This window comes from Cetorhinus maximus, chromosome 21, assembly GCF_964194155.1.
Source record: "Cetorhinus maximus chromosome 21, sCetMax3.hap1.1, whole genome shotgun sequence".
NCBI lineage: Eukaryota > Metazoa > Chordata > Chondrichthyes > Lamniformes > Cetorhinidae > Cetorhinus > Cetorhinus maximus.
Window position 1 is genome coordinate 86,825,472 of NC_135899.1, and position 16,313 is coordinate 86,841,784.

Below are 16,313 nucleotides of genomic sequence, written 5' to 3' on the forward strand. Positions count from 1 at the left end.
TCATGAAGGTCAACTATGACCCTGGTCAAACAGACTCCAGTCGCCAAGTATATCTTCAAGTGAGGTCGGTACTACTGGAGTATATGGACCTAACATGCTCACGGTGTCCAAAACACAAAATATATTAACCACCACACCAGAACGCAAAGCTAGCTCTTAGGTCTGGGGCATTTATATATTGTTTATGTATCAAAAGAATTGCAATTTATTTGAAGACTGTCCTTAATAGCCCATTTTAATGAGCTTATGGAACATAAAAAATTGTCGAGGTTGGTAATTGACATGTGAAAGCTAAAAAAAATTCATAAAATGCAGGAAATCATGAAAAAAGTTGAATTTACAAATTACTGGGTCACAATAGTTGAAAATCATTCCTGGCTGGGAAAAATCACTGTTTATCACTGAGCAATCATTTCAGCATTCAACAAAATGAATGGATTGAAAGTTTATTAGCCATATTTTAAAAAGTTCTTCTCCAGTCCAATAAAACAAAATTTTTAAATATTCTCTTCCTCATAATCTCCAGATTTAACTCAATTTTATCCTATTCACTACTTCTGAATTTACCCAGCCTTATCGACATCCTACACTTCATTAACTTTATCAAAAATTGAGCTGTAAGTAGTCAGAAAAAAGTGACAAAGGAAAGCATCAGCTGATGCTTAAGGTAACAGGAACAAGGAACATTGGGTTTATTGCCTATCACTTGGTTGAAAGTTTGAGTTTGTTATGGCTCAACATTCCACTGCAGTAGCATTTTGCCCTTCAGAATGAAAGGTTACAGCAAATGCAGAACTGTCTGCTTGTTCCAATTGATACTAAAGATCACAAAACACTATTCGGAGGGCAATGGGCTTGCTAGAACCAACATTCTTTGCTCAAACATCAGTCAGTTCTTGCTTTAAATCAGCACTTTCAACATTGTTTTGTTTTAAAGTTTACTCTTTGGTGCCTGGTTTTCCGATACGTCACGCTCGGTCAGCATGGCTTTGTCAGAGGGAGGTCATGCCTAACAAATTTGATTGAATTTTTTGAGGAGGTGACCAGGTGTATAGATGAGGGTCGTGCAGTTGATGTAGTTGATATGGATTTCAGCAAAGCCTTTGACAAGGTGGATTCAAAATTAGCTTAGTTGTAGGAGACAGAGGGTGATGATAGAAGGCTGCTTTAGTGACTGGAAGCCAGTGTTTCAGTGGTATACCACAGGGATCTGTGCTGGGTCCCCTATTATTCGTCACTTATATAAACGACATAGATGACTATGTGGGGGGTAAGATTAGTAAGTTTGCGGATGACACAAAGATTGGCTGGGTGGTTAACAGTGAGGTTGGGTGTCTTGGGCTACAGGAAGATATAGACGGGATGGTCAAATGGGCAGATAAGTGGCAGATGGAATTTAACCCTGAAAAGTGAGAGGTGATACACTTTGGAAGGAGTAATTTGACTAGGAAGTATTCAATGAATGGCATGACACTAGGAAGTTCTGAAGAACAAAGGGACCTTGGCGTGTGTCCATAGATCTCAGAAGGCAGAGGGGCATGTTAGTGGGGTGGTGAAAAAGGCAAATGGGACACTTGCCTTTATCAATTGAGGCATTGATTACAAAAGTAGGGAGGCCATGTTGGAGTTGTATAGAACCTTGGTGAGGCCACAGCTGGAGTAGTGTGTGCAGTTCTGGTTGCCACATTATAGGAAGGATGTGATCGCACTGGAGGGGGTGCAGAGGAGATTCACCAGGATGTTGCCTGGGATGAAACATTTAAGTTATGAAGAGAGGTTGGATAGACTTGGATTGTTTTTGCTGAAGCAGAGAAGACTGAGGGGTGACCTGATTGAGGTGTACAAGATTATGAGGGGCATAGACAGGGTGGATAGGGAGCAGCTGTCCCACTTAGTTGAAGGGTCAGTCACGAGTGGTCACAAGTTCAAGGTGAGGGGCAGGAGGTTTAGGGGGGATGCTAGGAAAAGCTTTTTTACCCTGGGGGTGGTGACGGTCTGGAATGCACTGCCTGGGAGGGTGGAGGAGGCGGGTTGCCTCACATCCTTTAAAAAGTACCTGAATGAGCACTTGGCATGTCGTAACGCTCAAGGCTATGGGCCAAGTGCTGGTAAATGGGATTAGGTAGGTAGGTAGGTCAGGTGTTTCTCGTGTCGATGCAGACTCGATGGGCCGAAGGGCCACTTCTGCACTCCCTGATTCTGTGATACTATTTTCGTTTTTGTGCCATTTGTCAGCGTCATCGTTGTGTTTCGTTGTTGCAGATCAGTAGACAGTGAGTGAACAGAAATCCTATTGACATGAATCTGTAGAAATTCGGGCAATGAATATTGGATACCCACCTGAAGGTGACTGAAGGGCCTCAGTAGCCCTCTGTGACACAGCATTTTGTTTTCTTCAAAGGGTGAAGAATGCAATGGAAAAGAATCATTGGAGCAACTAACTGTAACGTGCAGAGATAAAAGATGTGAAAATGTAATACAGTGTCTCATGATTGAAAGATTACAAATAGGTTTTTTAAAAAAATGCATTTAGCTGCAGAAGAAAGTAGTTAGGGAACAAGGTTTCTGAACCTTAGAGGAAAACATGGCAGAGATTTTCTGTGGAGTCTAGGGATAGGGTTAGGGAACTAGACTAAGAGGCCACTCCTCAGCCTCTAATCATAGAATAATCAAATTATACAACACAGAAGGAAACCATTCAGCCTATCATGGCTGTGCTGGCTCTTTGAAATACTCCTCTTTCCCCATAGCCCTGATATGTTTTCCCTTCAATTTATACAGTGTTTCATTTATGTTTAGTGACATTTTAGTTTGCAGGTTGTTTCAGCTGGGAATGCACAGTGCTGCACACACATGGCACAGTATTTCAACTCAAATTGATTTTTTTTCAGGCAAGAAATGCCCAGAGGAACCCAACTCCGGCTTTAACATTGATTCCTACGGGAACCCATGATTCACTTACAAAGTCACAATTTTCAGGAACACAACTACAACTTTAAGTGAGGACTTACTATATACATACATATATATTAAAAAAAGATCAACTGGTTCGTTATCTCTTAGCTCTTTATTGAATAAGTCTGGTAGAGAACAACTACGAAATCTTCCATCCAGGTTAATGGCCTTCAAACCTATTTAAATGTGAAAAATGTTTTGAGGCACCGACAATTACATTTATTTAATGCCTATTAGTATTATAACAAGGTCAAAGCGAAGTCAGATGGTTAATAGAACACTCTTTCTCCATGTCCAGTAGGATGTGTTTTAGTCAGTGGAGTTCTTTCCAGATGGAAAGTACTCCATTGATTGAGTTTTTAAATCAGGTTTAGTTAATAAAATGCCATGGGTCAGCAATCATGCAATGTTGAACTGAAAGACAATCATAAAAGGAAAAGGGTGGTTGAGGGGGGGGATAAGGTAAGTGTCTCAATGCAGTGATTTTCCTTAGGTGAATAAATTACCCGTTCCAGATGACACATGCACAAGCAAATGAGACACAAGCCGGTTTGAAAAACTATCCTTAGAAGTCAATTTTGATGATCTTATCAGAAATATTTCTAACCTTGGTAATTATACTTATGCTTTCAAGTTGAGGCAAAGCAGCTTTAGATGTATACCAACATGAAGATGGTCTCCAGAGTCCTAAACACATTGAAGACATGAGATGTACAACCATCTTGAACATGTAGGCTGACACTACTTGGGGTTTGTGTCAGGTGCAATGACATCCTAGTTTGGTATAAAGTCAACTTTGAAACATTCCCAGGTGGCCTACACGGCCAGCTGGACAATTCTTTAAAACAGGGGAAGGGTCAACACTTCTGATCAATTATGGACAGAGTCTGCCAGCTACACATCACACTCTACAGGACTGGTACCTGTGGTATAACAGTACCTTTACGCGTTTTATAAACGGAATACAAATATTTACATACAATCAGGGTGAGGGGATATTTATTCATAACAGAATACCAAAACAGACAGCCAAATGTTGGCTTTTTCATAAACTATTATATATGTGATATAATGTAAAGTACAGAGAATGGAATGGCTAAGTAGACATTTAGGGTTCAAGCTCCTACTGAGCATGGCCTCAAAACACACAAAAAAAATCAAAGCTGATCGTTTTGGTTATTTGTATTGCATTCTGCAAGAGCAATAAGGTGCATAGATATTCAAGGATTTATGTTCAATCTGGGAAAACTCTCCGAGAAAAACATTTTAAAAAATGCAGAACAGATTAGTTTGGTACTGCCAGTAGGTGCTATTTTTACATTGAGAAATGTGCATGATTTATTAGACAAGGAAAAAAAAAAACATTTTCTAAAACGACACCTAATTTTATATCAACTTTTATTTGCTTCTTCAAATTTTTTATTCTGGAGATGTTAGTTCCTTTTCACCTATCATCCTGCAGATGAAGATTATCTCTCAATTTCTACTCCATTCCCAATGAGTGGCTCTATTACCTTGTGGTAAGTTTAGTGAAATATCTTGCATGGTCCCACCGAAGGTCAAAACATATATATATATTGCTCTGATTGAGAAGAGATTCAGCAGAGGTCCTGAGGGAGTCAAATTCACAAATCATCAAAATTTACACTATTAGACCAATTTTCACAGGTCTGTTATACCTCAAGTAATGTAATGACAGCTACATTAAATAATCAAGCTCACTCCATCCTAATCACAAAGCTCTGATGACAATGACACTCAGTTTGTGCTCCCTCTGTTCCAATTAGGACAATTGAAGTGCTTTTTTTAAAATAAATCTGGTATACTGCTATCAGGCAGACAGATACTTGTGCTTTATAGAACTGAGGTGAAAGGAAGTTTAAGGGCGACAGAATCAATTCCTCATTCCCTATTTCTGCTATACCAGACTTGGAATTAAGCCATAACACTGGAAGAATCATTAAAATATTAATGGTTTAGCAGAACTCTACTCAAGCCACACACAATAGACACAGCCTTGTAAAAGGCACCTAAAGTGGTTCTAAGGACGAGAACTAGTTTCACATTTTTTCAATCATCATCACAAGCCCTTTGGTTTGATCTTGGAAAGCTACCATTGGAAAACTAAAATATGAAAATGATTGAAACAAAGCATTTTGAAAAACTGGAAGACTGAAATCCACATGAAGGTTTGCAATGTACATGTCTGATTATATTAGACAAACTAGGAACAAAAAATGGTGATCAACTCAAATCTGTTTGACAGTAACGATTTTTGTTTCTGCTTTCAAATCACCGGGCAGGAATCAGTGATCTAATGTTTGCCAATAAAAATTGCATCACTGAAAAGCCCATCATGATCTAGCGGTATTGTGACAGATGTCAAAAAGATTGATATTCCATTGCCAATAATCCATATTTTACACTGTAAAGCATGAGGCAAATTTAGGACAAATAGGTTAAGAAGGAATTTACAGCATAGTGGTATTTGTCCAGATGGAGAGGAGGAGAGCAATGGTAATTGGTTTTTGACTTGCAAAAATTGATAAAAAGGATCATTGCCATGTTGGACTCCCCCAAGTGTAAAATCTAGCCGAGTGACATTGAAAATCCAAGCCACTTGCACATCATTACAAAACACAACTGATGATATAGCTTTACAGACTTTGTTGCTTTAAACAAGTAGCAATTCTTTTTAAATTCACAGTGCACAAACGTATGGAAACAAAGGGTAAATATTACATTGTTGTGCACATAAAATAAATAGCGTGACCACTTTCTAGGTGTTGGTTCTCATTTCATGAAATTCACGACAAATTGTTAAGTTACACCCTCAGTGAACTTGCAGAGAAAATCGTCCATTGACTTCCATTGGTGTACAGTTTTAATTTTCACCATGTTGCGAGGTGCAGTGTTTTTCATGGAAGCTCTATTTGGATGCCCACCAAATGAAAAGGCCCAAAACGACGCCAGCCACTGCAAGAACTAGAACCAGGATGCACAATTTCTTGCGGGATTTTTTCTGAAAATGCAAAAATACGAGGATGACCAAGTCAATTTTATTCTGTGTTCAATAACGCAGGTGGTGTTATTGCTGGAAAAATTAACACCTATGTTGGGCAACCATCAGCTCCAAGCATTCCTATATATAGTGTTATTATTACATACGAGTAACTCTGCCTCATGTGCCCAAGCCTGAACCCAAGAAGTACACTTTCAATTGTACTAGAAAAACATTTCGACTTTTCCTACGTAGCAATAATGAGAGAAGCTGGTTAATTCAAGGAAAGCATTGTAGATCCATATTCACTAGGAAATGGAACAAGTAACTTTATACTTTTTTTTGGCGAAGGCAAGGCTTACTAAAAAAAAAATAGAACTGATAAAAGCAATGGAATGCCTAATACATTTGGAAGTGGGAAATAAAGTTAAAGGGATTTATATGGGTTGTGATTTAAGGGGATAACCTGTTGTGGAATAATATTACATAAAAAGATGACGACAACTGTTTGAACAAATTAGTAAATTTACTATTTCTCGTCGAGAGCAGCAATTATCAGAGTGTGGCAGAAAAGGAACTGATTAGCTGCCCTTTTTACCACAGATACACTATCTACATTATTTCATTTTAAATTAAGTGAAAGATCAAGGTCAGTAAAACAGAAGAAGATCTTCAATGTTGAAGAGAAGGTAGAAGATGCAGGAAGAAAAACAAAAATAAATGGTCAAGGCGGGGTTTAGGTTTTACACTGTTATAGAAAAGAACAAAACAGGCAGCAAGGGTCTAATTTTGCAGTGCAAGGAGTTAAAGTAAGAGATGGTACAATGAATCTCAATTTCAAAACCTGAGAATGCAAGATTTCAACAATATTACAATAATTAGGGCAGGACACTTGGAAGTCAGAGTAGAAGAGTAATACGTTTGCATAAAATTGATTAGGCTGCATTTAGAGTATAACTTTGGGGCACCCCATTATAGAAAGGACATTAAAACCAAAGAGAATGCCTCCAAGATTCATCAAAATGACACCAAGGATGGGTAATTACAGTGAAGGTGAGATTTGAAATACAAAGACTTACCACTGGAGCAAAGATAACATTTATATAGTGCCTTTAGTGTAATGAAATGTCCCAAGACAGGGGCATAATAAAACAAAGTATGACACAGAATTCCAGCAGCACAGAGGCGGCCATTCTGCCCATTGTGTGTGCACTGGCTTTCCAAATGAGCATTATGACCTCTTGCCATTGCCGTGCCTTTTCCCCACAAAACCCCTGCACTCGGCCACAAAGTGGAACAATTAAATTGGGGATGCACAACAGGCCAGAATTAGAGAAGCATTGAGATATCTCAGAGGGCTGCGGCGCTGGAGGAGGTTACAGAGTTAGGGAGGAGCAAAGCTACGAATGGATTTGAAAACAAGGACAAGAATTTTTTAAATCAAGACACCGTTTGACCAGGAGCCGAAGCAGGTCAGCAAGCACAGGGGCAATAGGGAAACGGGACTTGCTGTGAGTTAAGGCACGGACAGCAGAGTTTTTGACGATCTCAAGTTTAAGGAGGGTAGAATGCGGAAGACCAGCCAGGAGCATATTGGAATGGTTGAGTCTAGAGGCAGCGAAGGTATGAATTAAGGTTTCAGCAGATGAGCAGAGACAGACGTAATAGTGGTTTTAAAGCTATTAAGGGTTCTGGTAGGGTTAACAGGGCAAGACTATTTCTTTGGTTCAAGTCAGTGATGTTTGTTCAATTGTTCAATTGAAAAGTGTTATTACAAGAGTCGGGCGAAGTTAGGGGACATTTCTCTATGTAGTAGGTTATTAGAGCAATACAGTCAATACAATACAATTATAGCAATACAGACCCTTAGTCAGAAACGGGGGAAATTATAATGGTGAACATAGAAGTGGCAGAATGATTGAACACATTTTAGTTCTGCCTTCACAAGAGGACACAAATAATTTCCTGAAACATTAGGGAACCAAGGATCTAGTGAGAGGGAGGAATTGAAGAAAATCAGTATTAGTAATAAAATGGTGCTAGAGAAATTAATGGGGTTAAAGGCTGAAAAATCCCTAAGGTCTGATAACCTACATCGCAGAGTACTAAAGGAAGTGGCCCTGGAAATATTGGTGGTCATCTTCCAAAATTCTATAGGCTCTGGAGCAGTTCCTACAGTTTGGAGGGTGGCAAATGTAACCCCACTATTTAAAAAAGGGAGAGAAAAAATAGAATCACAGACCAGTTAGCCTAACATCAATAGTGGGGAAATGCTAGAGTCTATTATAAAAGATGTGGTTACAGAACATTTGGAAAGCATTAGCAGGATTAGACAAAGTCAGCATGGGTTTATGAAAGTGAATCATGCTTAACTAATCTACTAGAGCTTTTTGAGGATGTAACTAGTAGAATAGATAAGGGAGAACCAGTGGATGTGGTGTATTTGGATTTCAGGAAGGCTCTTGATAAAGTCCCACATAAGAGGCTAGTGGGCAAAATTACACACGAGGTGCGAGTTGTGAGGAGAATGCAAGGAGGCTTCTGGGCGATTTAGGCAAGTTGTGTATGTGGGCAAACATGGCAGATGCAGTATAACGTGGATAATCGAGACCTATAACCTTCGGTGTGAAAAACAGAAAGGCAGAGTATTATTTAAATGATGATATATTGGATGTACAAAGGGATCTGGATGTCCTTGTACACCAGTCAATGAAAGTAAACAAGCAGGTGCAGCAAGCAATTAGGAAGGCAAATGGTATGTTGGCCTTCATTGCAAGAGGATTTGAGTTCAGGAGTAGAGATGTCCTACTGCAGTTTACAGGGCCTTGGAGAAACCACCCCTAGATTATTGCGTGCAGTTTTGGTCTTCCTACTTAAGAAAGGGTATACTTGCCATAGAGGGAGTGCAGTGAAGGTTCACTAGGCTGATACTGGGGATGGCAGGACTATGGTATGAGAAGTGATTGGTTCAACTGGGCCTGTGTTCACTAGAGTTTAGAAGAATGATGGGGGGATCTGATTGAAAATGTATAAAATTCTAAAAAGGCTAGATGCAAGGAGGCTGTTTCCCCTGGCTGGGGATTCTAGAACCATGGGCCACAGCCTCAGGATACTGGGTAGGCCATTTAGGACCGAGATAAGGAAAAATTTCTTCACTCAGAGGGTGGTCAACCTATGGAATTCTCTCCCACAAAAGACCATGGAGACCAGGTCACTGAGTATACTTAAGAAAGAAATTAATAATTTTTTTGGATATTAAGGGCTTCAAGGGGTATGGAGAGAAAGCTGGAATATGGCGTTGAGATAGAGGATCAGCCTTGAGCATATTGAATGGGTGAGCAGGCTCGAAGGGCCAAATGGCCTACTCCTGCTCCTAGTTTCTATATGATATTGTAACAAAAGGGGTTGAGGTCGAGAGCATTGAATCTATTAAATGAAACTTGGAAAACATATTCTCCATCTTCCTGTTTCAAATAAGTGAGGTAATGCGATTAGTATTGAATTATTCTAGCAAAGATTTAACATAAATGGCTATAAATAGCACGTGGTAATTTGCTTTAAATTGCAAGTTTCCAGGCATTACATCCTCAAACCATTGACTTCAGTTCTAAAAACTCAGAAGAACCAGAGATTTATTGTACAAGAAGAGGATGTAATGCCTGGAAACTTGCAATTTAAAGCAAATTACCATAATGTACAATTTTACCTGATAATAAGCTGCCCTCTGCAACTGGTGAGTTCCTTGTTCAACATGTACTTCTGCACTCTCCACATTTGCTTCTATGCTATCTGTAAGAAACAAGAAGTAAGAAAGCTTTAACTGAATGCAAAGCTTTAGACACGGCTGTCACAGAGCAATATTTGAGGGGGATAAAAAAAAGTGTTTGGTATGAATTAGGAAACAGTTTCTTTGAGGCATCTTTAACAATGGTGATATGGATGATCCATTTTAAATCAGGGATAGGGGAGGCCACAAAAAAGTTAACAGCTGATGGTGGACTATGAATGCAGCCACAGATAAGAATGTGATAGTCATCAATTAGATTTGCTAAATACAAACAACCAGACTTTCATTAATCTGTTTATGGTATGACTGGAATGAGGTTGTGTACTTGGAGGGACACAGGAACACAAATTACAGCTCAAAGGAAGCCATTTAACTCACTGTACTTGTGCTGGCTTCAACTGAAGCCATTAAGGCTAATTTCCTAGCTCTTTCCTGATACCTCTTTACAAATAGTTATTTTGCAAAATCTTCCAACTCAACGGCTGTTTACTTCCTCTTTATGGGACAACGACATTACTGCACAGATTGGAAGACAGGGAACCTGCAGTCATTCAGAATGTCACTGAAAAGTAACTGGAATTGCACTTGGGCAAAAAGTTCACCCCCTGCAGCTTTGTCATCAGGTCTGTAACATTTTAAAAACATGAAACCACCTAGTATCTGGTGATATTGGGCCCACAGTACAATCATAACTACAGTAACTGCACTTAAAAGTAGTTAATTGGCTGCAAAACACTAAGGATGTCATGAGGTCATGAAAGGGACTTTTATGAATGCAAATGATTTTTTTTTAAAAAACCAGGCACTAATTGGCAATCTTATTCAGAGCAGCTGTAGGTTGACTGGTGTGGAAAATAAAAGAAGTTACAGGGCCAATCATACTGGTTCTGTAGAACAAAAGAATCTTTACTCTGCATCCAGGAGTGCTATAAGATGGCCTGGGGTTCCATGATGCTGACACAGGGGGATTTCAATTTCTAGCATCAACAACTCTCAACTTGATGAATGCAAAAAGTTGAACAAAAAGAGAGAAGTATTCAAGAGACTTAATTTACCAATCATATCTCCTTGATCATGGATCATCATTGCTAAGTCTTTAAAAATCTGGTTGACATCCAAAATGTTAGCCTGGATAAGAGAATAAAGTAGTTTGAACACATTGCTTACACTTCAAGGTGAAAGACTATGCACTTCACAACAGAGGTCAAGGTGAAAGACTATGCACTTCACAACAGAGGTCGAGGTGAAAGGCTATGCGCTTCACAACAGAGGTCAAGGTGAAAGTCTATGCGCTTCACAACAGGGGTCAACAATTTGTAAGAGGTGTTTTAATTCACTCTGAAGGGACAATTTCCAGTATTGGTGAATTTGTCTATGTATAAAATGCCATTCATGCCTGGCACATGTACTACATTAGGTGGGAGGATGACAAGACACTAGATCAATTCAAATCTGGTGATATTATATAAAGCAACAAATCACTGCTCACAGCATTCTCTTCCTTCCTCCCCAGAAGCTACACAAATTCATTTTGAAAGTGGAATTGTGTAGTTTCAAACACAAGGGTACCAAAAGACCTGTGCAAACGTAAACTGATAATTAGCAGAAATTAACAGAACTTCCATCAGTCAGCCTGTTACGCTTGCATCCCCCCCCCCCTAAAGACACAATATTTATGTACATTTTGATGAAATGAAAACCAAACCTCCAGTTGCTGGATTGCTGTCTCTCGTTCCTTTATAAGTTCCAGGTCTTCTTCAGTTATTGCTACCTCCTGTGAGTGAGCTTGTGTCTGACTCCAGTCTTCATTACTAAGAAAATAAAAACATCAAGGATGAGGGGGGATTTGATTGAAACTTACAGAATACTGAAAGGCCTGGATAGAGTGGACGTGGGGAAGATGTTTCCATTAGTAGGAGAGACCGGGACCCGAGGGCACAGCCTCAGAGTAAAGGGAAGACCTTTTAGAACAGAGATGAGGAGAAACTTCTTTAGCCAGAGAGTGGTGAATCTATGGAATTCATTGCCACAGAAGGCTGTGGAGGCCGGGTCATTGAGTGTATTTAAGACCGAGATAGATAGGTTCTTGATTGGTAAGGGGATCAAAGGTTACAGGGTGAAGGCAGGAGAATGGGGTTGAGAAACTTAGCCATGATTGAATGGCGGAGCAGACTCGATGGGCCGAATGGCCTAATTTCTGCTCCTATGTCTTATGACCTTGTGATCAATCATTCTTTCACAACTTTGAAAAATGTTCTTCTTTGATGAATTTGTGTATTTACCAAGGTTAGTGTTGGTTTATGTTACCAAGGTAAAGTACGTTAGTGCTATGGAATGGTCCACTATGTGGTACAAAGGCATTTGACGTGCCCCGTATTTTACCCCAATTGCTTGATTCATACCTCAAAAGCAACCATATAGCAGTAAGAATCTTGTCCAAACATCAGGCCATCTTATGAGTCACAGCACCTATCTGATTAAAATTTACAGTCAATCCACTAGGAACTAGGTTGAGATGACCTCAAATATGTTCATGCCCTACATCACAGGGCCGGGGGAAGGAACCTTTATTCAATTAGTCTAAAGGTGAATTTGTAAATGGATCGCGGAAGTAAAAGAAAAAAAAAAGTGTCCTATTCTTATTTTAGCACGCTATACCCCACAAATATTTCAAAGTAAAACGTTTAAAAGAGCTTTTCTGATAAGTGCACATCCGTACCTTTCAAACGATACAAGCGGTTCCTCCTTGTGCTCGTCATCACTGAAGCCACTCTGGAAAGAGATAAATTTTGGGAACGATCAAGCTATAGTATTATCCAAACGTGAGAATTTGGGGAGGGGAGGGCTAGGCTAGAAAAGAAACATACATCCAGAACTTGACTGAAAAAAAAGTGTCCCGGTCCCCAGTCCAAATCACACACAAGCTCAGTGTTGTACTCATGTAGTGTCTCACTTCTGCCGGGAAGCAAAAGGAAAAAACTGCACTAACATAGACTGCTCCAACTAAACGAGTGTGCCTAGCAGATGAAGTTTTTTTTTGCCCATATTACACATTCAGGTTTGCAATCCAGATTACTGCCACTTGCTCAATTACCCAAGGTCCTGCAATGACCAGCCAAATTACAAATAAAAATACTGGCTTATTCACAATTTTCCATTGTAATTAAAAACAAAGAATTGCAGAGCATAGAATTACCGATAACTGACATTGGGCTCCCCAAGTAAATAAATTGTGGAAAATATAAACTGATTAGTTATTGTTCACTGTTGTTCCAGATTTTCATGGGTATCCCCTGAAGACACAAAACGTCCAGAAATGTAGACCGGGGTCTCAATGGTTCCTTAACAATCCCGGTCATATTTTCAGTGGTTGTTTAAAAACGGCATTTCCCAATCGCTGCCCCAAACCCAAGCTTAGCGCAGCATTTTACGCTGGCAGGATTTTACCATCCCGCTGAAGTCAATGGAATTTTGAATGGCTCGCTGCATTTTACGGTCCCACCACCCCCAAAAATTCCGCTCCTAAAATTAAAGCTAGATACAAAATGGCTCCGTTGTGCGGTATACTACAGGTTTTTGGGTGTGCAATGGGGGAAAGAGAGATGGGCAGGAAGATACAGTTGGATTTCATGGACTGTTCACACTTACTGAGAGGCGTGATGCTGCTCTCGCTCTCGCTACAGACTCTCTCTCTTTTTCTGCAGCTTTCCTCTGCGCTACTTGGAAGTTGTTCAGGGCTGCAGAAAATTCATTCATGAGACGTTCCTTCTGCATTCGCTGCTGTCGCTAAAGTTTCAGAAGAAAAATTACTCTTTAGAACTCTTTAAAAAGTGCATGATATATTTTACATACCAACCCTTGACCTTGCATGCTCTGAAACAAAGCACTGGATTTAAAGATTTAAACTTATTCTACTCTTCCAATTAACATTATCACAGAATCACAGAATGTTACAGTGCAGGAGGCGGCTATTTGGCACATTGTGTCCGCACCAGCTCTCCGAATGAGCAACTCACCTACTGCCCTTCCCCTGCCTTCACCCTGTAACCCTGCACATTCTTCCTTTTCAGAAAACACAGTCTAATGCTTTTGAATGCCTCAATTGAACCTGCCTCCAGCACACAGGCAGTGCATTCCAAACCCTAACCACTCGCTGCGCAAAAAAAGTTTCTCCTCATATCACTTTTGCTTTTACTAATTACTTTAAATCTGTGCCCTCTTGTTCTTGCTCCTTTCATGACTGGGAACAGTTTCTTCCTATCTACTTTATCCAGGCCCCTCGTGATTTTGAATACCTCTATCAAATTTCCTCTCAGCTTATTGATTCTTTCTACAATTATTTTGAAATGTCATTCTAAGTAGAAGGTGGAATGCTTTCAACTTCCAAAATACTCAATTCTCGCATACTCCACACTTTCTATTTTAAAATAGCTGAAGACGGGTGTGCTGTCGACACGCAGCGATGGTTCAAGTTTGTCGGATAACTTATTCATGCAGGGGCTGCCTATGTGAGGATCTACTTGATACATTTAGCAAAGATCTGCCTGGCCAAACCTCCAAGATAGCGTTTTCAGGCTTGGATTCAATGCCAGAGTGACCAATTACGTAAAAACACTATTGTCTGATAATCAGCCTATACTAACGTTCTATGCAGAGAGGTTAGAGCTTTTGGGAAAGAATGAACAGAATGAAGTTTAAGAAAAAGACTTAAGAGGTAGCCCGAGAGGTCTTTAAAATTATGGATGGTTTGGACAGGATGGTGTGGAGGGAATGTTTCCACTTATGAGGGAATCCAAAACTATGGGCCTTAAATATAAGACCATAATAAATCCATTAGGGAAGTAAGGAGACATTTCTAATCACTCTCAAATGCAGCACTTGCTACCACAGAAAGTTGAGGGAAATAAGGTTAGATGCTTTCAAAAGGAAACTAGATGAATGCATGAGAGAAAGGGAATTGAAAGCTATGCTGGAAGGTTAAGGCAAGGTAGACAGAATGGGAGGAGACAGATGTGGAGTATAAATACTGGCACAAACTGGTTGGGTCAACGGACCTGTTTCTGTGCTGCATATTTTACATTTTTTTGGGGCGAGGATCGGGGGGGGGGCACGGTGGCAGGGAGAAGAAAGAGGTGTGAAAGGCCATCAACCCAGAGCCATCAGTGAAAGTCACTCATTGATGTATGTCTTTTGGCTCTTACACCTTGGATATTTTATCAAAATATTTTGCTCAACCTTTCAACAATACAGAACACTAAAATGCAAGAGGTTTATACAAACTATATACAAAGAAACTGCTTTGGTCAAATATTTGGGTGTAATCATAACAGAATTCTCCTCATTCTATACCTCTATTTATGGTCCATAACATGGGAGATAGGTTTGACAGCCAGGGGCATGATATCTCTAACTGCATCGGGTTGCTAATCATCGAAATAGGGTTAAAAGACCAATAGAATGTATTTCTAGCAACTTTTAGGCAGAGATGTCAAAATACTTAAAGACAATATACAAAAACTAAGCTTTGCACTGAAATAAATCTGTTCAGGTGAATGGCACATCGGATTTAATGAACACAATTTGGCTCCAAACTCAGAATTACTCCTCAGTCCATTGGTGATGCACTTTACTCCCTTGTCCTCTACAGTTTTGGCTCAAGAGAAGAACAGTTAAATTCATGCCAGTTACTAGCTGGTCTGAGCTGCTTTGCATCAACTGGGAGCTGTACCAAGATGGTGACTCATTTCCATTTTAGACTGCCAAGGCTATAGAAGTGAGGACCACCATTTCATTCTGTCTGGATTGTATTCCAGTTCAGAACCCCGTGACAGGTTATTTTCTGTACAACTAAACTTGCCTGTTCATTGTACGTTAAAGGCAGGGATCCAAGTTCTTTCAGGTGTTTATTGGTTTCCTTGGCGAGCTGATTTGTGTAGTTCTGCAGCTGTTGCCTATAAAAAGGAGGATAAAAACAGTTAACCGAAAAAATTCACGTCAGCCGTCTATCAGCAATTAGATATTTTCTAAAACTTGGGAATGCTAATCAGAAATACTAGTAATACATAAAGGGGATAAGTCTTACAGTAATGTAATTAGTACAAAGGAATTTCTCAGTTGGACAATTACTGTATTAAAAAAAGTCAATTACTTGAATGTCAGTACATTGCACGTCAGCTTCTTTCCTCTACCAACACTCTCAAACCCCTTTGGTCTGCCGTCTCTAACAAGTGACTTCTGTCTAAAAGATGGAGATCTCCATTCAGCAATCCCTGTTTCTCCCCTAGCTCCCTTCCCACCAAGTCAAAGCTACTCACCTAAGTCATGACTCTGAAACAATCTCTCTCTAAATTCTCTCCCATTTCCCCTCATGTCCTCACTCGGCTTGACCTGAACATCTCTTCCTTCTTTTACCTTATTCCTACTAAACTGCTGACTAGTCCAACTTCCATTCCTGGCCTAGAAACAAAAATGCTGGAAAAACTCAGCAGGTCTGGTAACATCTGTGGAGGAAGAAGCAGAGTTAACATTTCGAGTCCGTATGACTCTCCTTCAGAGCTGTATTCCTGGCCT

The 16,313-nt window shown here is 39.9% G+C and overlaps 1 protein-coding gene across 1 annotated transcript in view; it reads right to left on the minus strand.

The window, feature by feature from the left end:
• Positions 1-3,937: 3,937 nt before the first annotated feature.
• The window catches only part of stx12 (syntaxin 12), a 29,560-nt gene continuing 17,184 nt past the window's right edge, over positions 3,938-16,313 (minus strand). Inside the window, exons 4-10 of the mRNA XM_078567386.1 lie at positions 15,601-15,694; positions 13,392-13,529; positions 12,463-12,515; positions 11,449-11,554; positions 10,799-10,871; positions 9,663-9,745; positions 3,938-5,977 (exon numbers count right to left, since the gene is read on the minus strand). Coding sequence (XP_078423512.1) covers positions 5,885-5,977; positions 9,663-9,745; positions 10,799-10,871; positions 11,449-11,554; positions 12,463-12,515; positions 13,392-13,529; positions 15,601-15,694 — 640 coding nt within the window. The 3' untranslated portion in view covers positions 3,938-5,884. The remainder of the gene's footprint in view (positions 5,978-9,662; positions 9,746-10,798; positions 10,872-11,448; positions 11,555-12,462; positions 12,516-13,391; positions 13,530-15,600; positions 15,695-16,313) is intronic.